At 42.2% G+C, this 5,897-nt stretch overlaps 1 protein-coding gene across 1 annotated transcript; it reads left to right on the top strand.

Annotated features, from left to right (window-relative positions):
- The first annotated feature begins 841 nt into the window (after positions 1 to 841).
- Positions 842 to 4,299, top strand: LOC133412834 (cytochrome c oxidase subunit 8A, mitochondrial-like). The gene is made up of 2 exons (XM_061696503.1): positions 842 to 1,039; positions 4,004 to 4,299. The coding sequence occupies exons 1-2, from the start codon at positions 923 to 925 to the stop codon at positions 4,097 to 4,099; spliced, it is 213 nt and encodes a 70-aa protein (XP_061552487.1). The 5' UTR covers positions 842 to 922; the 3' UTR covers positions 4,100 to 4,299.
- The last annotated feature ends 1,598 nt before the right edge of the window (positions 4,300 to 5,897 follow it).

Raw genomic sequence — 5,897 nt, 5'->3', positions numbered from 1 at the left:
TGCTTGTTATATTGTAATAGGAGGGGAGGTCCATGCACACAGTTGAGGTGGGGGTGGTGGGATTATTACATACCACAGTTCACTTGTTGCTAGGTAACGAGAAGCAGTCTGTTCATAACATTGGTAGCAGGGTTCCACTTGAGACGATTACCGCTCACGTGGAATTTCCTTGCAAATTGAACTTAGGAGCTAAGCTTTACCATTACAAAACAAATGTCAAATGCAAAATAGAACTGTTACAAAAAGCACACAACACATACAGTATAGCCCTGCCAAATACATACCACACTAGTAACTCATAAAGAATAGTGATAAGGATCAAATATATATATATATATATATATATATATATATATATATATATATATATATATATATATATATATGCACACATATAACAAGCAATTTTTTAAAATTCATTACGTGCATTTCATCATGTTTTGTTATCATTTTATTGTCTGTGTAAAGAGTAAATATGTGGTTAATTCACAAATAACGAGTTATTGTGTTTAATCTATTTTTGTTTTGTTTTAGGATCAACATGTAATACACCATGTTGATGCATCATTTATTCAAAGTTAATAAAAGTAATCAAATGTCATCAGTTTGATTGCTTTGAAAAAGCAGTTGAAACAGTTCCACTCCAATTTTCAGCGGTGTAACTTGTAATTGTAACCAACTATATTTCCAAAGTCATCTTCCCATCATCTGCGTGATGCGCAGTTTGTCATTGTGACCATCGTCTGCGAAGTTGCAGCTGCAGCCATCCCCCTCCAGGACAGTAGGCGGCATTGAACAATTCAATTGGAGTTTCGGTGCTGCAATGAACGGAAGTGACCTCAAGCAGTCGCCAAGTTCGGCGAGCAGCTTACAGCGCCCACCATAGGACGTTCTCGCTGGTCATTACAGAAGGCTCACAAATATGTCCGGGCTTCTGCGAACCGTCGCTTGCCGTGCTGCACCCGTCCTGCGGGGACACACTGTTTGTCAGAGGGCAAATGTCTACACTAGACCTGCCAAGGAGAAGATAGGCACTGTGGTAAGTTCTCTACTAGCATGACGTTCCTTGCTAGCATGTAGCCGTTCGCCGTCCTTGACTGACGAGGTCACAACTGGTGTATTTCGAAGGCGATCTACTTTTAAGTGTATCGATATTTTATTTTTCAGTGTAACAAAGGAGTCATTTTCGTACGCTATTACCGTATTTTGATGTCATTTTATAATCTTGGCATTTTACTTAGAATAACGATAATACACTTAAAGTTGACCCGAGCAAGATTCGCTGGTCTGTGTTCCTTAACGACACATTGCCGTGGCATTTTTAATATTTATTCCATCCTCATACGTAGATTCCTGTTACTTTACTGGCTATGAACCTTTTGGTAGCACGACTGTGAGGCTGTTGATGAACGCGGAACTAACGCATATGGTTAAAGCAGTGCTTCTTAAACCTTTGACATCAAGTACCACCTCCAGGAAAAACAAAATACTTGGCTCTCCAAGCACCACCATAATGGTGAACATTAAATGAATTATATATATATATATATATATATATATATATATATAAAATATATATATACACACACACACACACACAGTGGGTTTGGAAAGTATTCAGACCCATTCAATTTTTCACTTTGTTATATTGCAGCCATTTGCTAAAATAATTGAAGTAATTTTGTTCCTCCTTAATGTACACACAGCACCCCATAGACAGAAAAAAAAAAACAGAATTATTGATTTTTTTGCAGATTTATTAAACAAGAAAAACTGAAATATCACAGCCATGTGTATTCAGACCCTTTGCTGTGCCACTCATATATTGAACTCGGGTGCTGTCCATTTCTTCTGATCATCCTTGAAATGGTTGTACACCTTCATTGGAGCGCCAGCTGTGTTTGATTATACTGATTGGACTTGATTAGGAAAGCCACACACCTGTCTATATAAGACCTTACAGCTCGCAGTTGCATGTCAGAGCATCATGAGGTCAAAGGAACTGCCTGAAGAGCTCAGAGACAGAATTGTGGCAAGGCACAGATCTGGCCAAGGTTACAAAAAAACATTCTGCTGCACTTAAGGTTACTAACAGCACAATGACCTCCTTAATCCTGAAATGGAAGACGTTAGGGATGACCAGAACCCTTCCTAGAGCTGGCGGTGCGGCCAAACTGAGCAATTGGGGGAGAAGAGCCTGAGTGAGAGGGGTAAAGAAGAACCCAAAGATAACTGTGGCTGATCCCCAAAGATGTAGTCAGGGTGGTGGGAGAAAGTTCTAGAAAATCAACCATCACTGCACCCGTCCACATGTGGGAGCTTTATGGCAGAGTGGCCCGACGGAAGCCTCTCCTCAGTGCAAGACACATGAAAGCCCGCATGGAGTTTCCTAAAAAACACCTGAAGGACTCCAAGATGGTGAGAAATAAGATTCTCGGGTCTGATGAGACCAAGTTGGAACTTTTTGGCCTTAATTCTAAGCCGTATGTGTGGAGAAAACCAGTCAGTGCTCATCACCTGGCCAATACAGTCCCAACAGTGAAGAATGGTGGTGGCAGCATCATGCTGTGGGGGTGTTTTTCAGCTGCAGGAACAGGATGACTGGTTGCAATCGAAGGAAAGATGAATGCGGGGCCAAGTACAGGGATATCCTGGCCGAAAACCTTCTCCGGAGTGCTCAGGACCTCAGACTGGGCCGAAGGGTCACCTTCCAACAAGACAATAACCGTAAGCACACAGCTAAAATAACGATAATAATAATGACTGTTCTTGAATGGCGCAGCCAGAGCCCTAACTTAAACCCGATTGAGCATCTCTGGAGAGACCTGAAAATGGCTGTCCACCAACGTTCACCATCCAACCTGACAACTGGAGAGGATCTGCAAGGAGGCATGGCAGAGGATCCCCAAATCCAAGGGTAAAAACTTTCATTCCCAAAAAGACTCATGGCTGTATTAGCTCAAAAGTGTGCTTCTACTAAATACTGAGCAAAGGGTCTGAATCCTTATGGCTGTGTGATATTTCAGTTTTTCTTTTTTTTTGTTAATCTACAAAAAATGTCAATTCCGTTTTTTTTCTGTCAATATGGGGTGCTCTGTGCACATTGAGGAAAAAAATGAACTTGGTTTTAGCAAATGGCTGCAATATAACAGTGAAAAATTGAAGGGGTCTGAATACTTTCAATACCCACTGTGTGTGTGTGTGTATGTATATGTATGTATATATATATTTTTTTTTTTTCAATTTGAGGTGGTAGTCTTGCATGTGTGTGGGTTTTCTCCGGGTACTCCGGTTTCCTCCCACATGCTAGAACCATGCATGGTAGGTCAATTGGAGACTTTTAATTGTCCGTTGGTGTGAGTGGTTGTTTCTCTATATGCGCCCTGCAATTGGCTGGTGACCAATTTAGGGTGTGCCCCGCCTCTCGCCCAGAGTCGGCTGTGATGGGCTTCAGCCCCCTAATAAGCGGTACGGAAAACGGACGGATTGGTCTTCCTCGTCCCCTCTCCCCTGGCACCTCTTTAATGCTAATTATTAGCATTGTGTTGTATTTAAATATACAATCTGAGTAATTATTTTTTTTGCACGTTACGTTTTACAGGTAAACTTCAACTGTAGTGTCAATAAATGGCTTAAGCACGCTCTCGGATAGCAGAATACCATGCGTCATACGCTTGCTGCTGCAAGCAACACAGGTGCATTCAGTTTGCTCTTACAACACAGGAACTTGGATACACACCGTGCCGTGTGGCACAATAATAACTTTTCGTCGATTGTTTTTATGATCTGTAGAAGCAAAAAGCCAAATCACGATTAAATTTCGATTAGTCGCCCAGCGTTGTTTATCATATCTCTGGTAGTTCTATACTAAGTCCAAACAGAGGGATAAGTACTAGAGTCACAGGGACCACATACATTGCAATTAAAGCAGTATCTGCAATATATGGGTGATCTGTGTGAGAGCGTAGCTCATATTTGACAGTTACATCTTTTTGGCATCCAGGAAACTCTCATTGGATTGGGTTTGTTCGCCTTGGCCATCCTGGGACCATCTGGATGGATCCTGGCCCACCTGGAGGACTACAAGAAGAGAGAGTGATTTGGACATTTGAACACTTGGCCTGGCCTGGTGTTCTCGGTCTCCTGTGTCCAGATGGAACCTTCACCAACTTCCTTGAAAACAGCCAGTTTTCACTCCAGGCTCAAGTTATGGACAAAAATGGTTCCACAACAATAACCATTAACCATGTAGTGTGCATATTTTATTCTATGTGCAACATTAAAATTTAAAGCCAAATATCTTTCTTGGGTAATTAATTTGTCCAAGGTTTATGCTCAAATGATCCCGAGTAGTACACTGCATAAACTGTCCTCTTGGAACCCAAATTGTTGCTCAGCATTGTTTTATTGTTTGCAGCATCAAAACAAGATTTGAAATTTGGAAAGGCGCAAACCTTTTGAAGGATCATGAAAAGCTTGGAGAAAAAAAGAATGGCAACACTCCAACTAATGTTTCCAACAGTATAGTAGCCGCTATACTGTAGTTTGGACAGTAGTTTGGTCGACAAGTTCTTTATAGAGGTGGGGAGGGTTTTGATTGTGTCAACCAAGAACCTGATAGTCATTCTGTCTGAACTCCAGTTATCCTCTGTGGAGATTTGCAAAAGGTTCCAGAGCAACAACCATAGATTAGTTGTACTACTTTCTAAACCTAACCTTTTGTGTGAATGAGACTACAATGTTTGTTTTTGCCTTTATACGCCACCACAGTGGAATTTAAATGACGCAATGTTTAAATTTTAGGCTCTTGACACAGAATTATGCCATTGACTGATTAGGACTTGCAGCGTTTTTTGTAGAACACAAAGAAGGCACACTATTTAATATCACCGTAAATCTAGCCATATTTCTTGAATATTGAAAGAAACGAGTGCCTGAGTCTGCAGTCCAGGAACCACCAATTTCTGAGTTGCTTTCCTTCGATACTTTGCCAGGCCTTCACTGCAGCCACCTTCATTTTCTGTTTGTGGGTCCTGCTGACTTCATTTTTGTCTTCAGTAAGTGAAGAATATGCTTGCTGTATTTGGTTTATGTCAGGGAAGAGACGTGCCATTCAAGAATATTCAATTGATTTGCCTTCAAAAGGTATTCAATTAAAATTCAAGAAGCCATATTGCCAATTTAACTTACCCGTATGTCTTAGCCATATAGAGAATAACAAAAAATAACTCTTAAAGGAACCACAGTTAAAAAGGCTATTAAATGATCTTGAAAAAAGATGATCTTAGGCTAAATTTAAGAAATGCTGAAGAGGGGCCACGTATATATGTATATTTATGTACAAAGGCATACAGTATAATTCCGTCAGTAGTCTGCCAACTTGAGAACTAAAATCACCTGTCCATTTTTTCACTGCTTATCCGAGATCAGGTCACAGGGGCAGTAGCTTTAGCAGCGGCGCCCAGACTTCCCACTCCCCAGCCACTTCATCCAGCTCTTCTGGGGGGGATCCTGAGGCGTTCCCAGACCAGCCGAGAGACGTGGTTTCTCTGGCGTCTCCCGGCTCGTCCCCGGGGTCTCCTCCCGGTGGGACGTGCCCGGAACACCTCACCAGGGAGGCGTCCGGGAGGCATCCGAATCAGATGCCCCAGCCACCTCATCTGGCTCCTATCAATGTGGAGGAGCAGAGGCTCTACTCTGAGATCCTCCCGGATGACCGAGCTTCTCAACCTATTGCTAAGGGAGAGCCCGGACACCCCTGCGGAGGAAACTCATTTCGGCCGCTTGTATCCGGGATCTTGTTCTTTCGGTCACGACCCACAGCTCGTGACCACAGGTGAGGGTAGGAACGTAGATCGACCGGTAAATTGAGACTTTCGGCTTCGCTCCTTCTTTAC

Source organism: Phycodurus eques, chromosome 14 (assembly GCF_024500275.1).
Source record: "Phycodurus eques isolate BA_2022a chromosome 14, UOR_Pequ_1.1, whole genome shotgun sequence".
Classification (NCBI taxonomy): domain Eukaryota; kingdom Metazoa; phylum Chordata; class Actinopteri; order Syngnathiformes; family Syngnathidae; genus Phycodurus; species Phycodurus eques.
The sequence above is the reverse complement of the archived record's forward strand: the minus strand, read 5'-3'. Positions and strand labels throughout refer to the sequence as shown.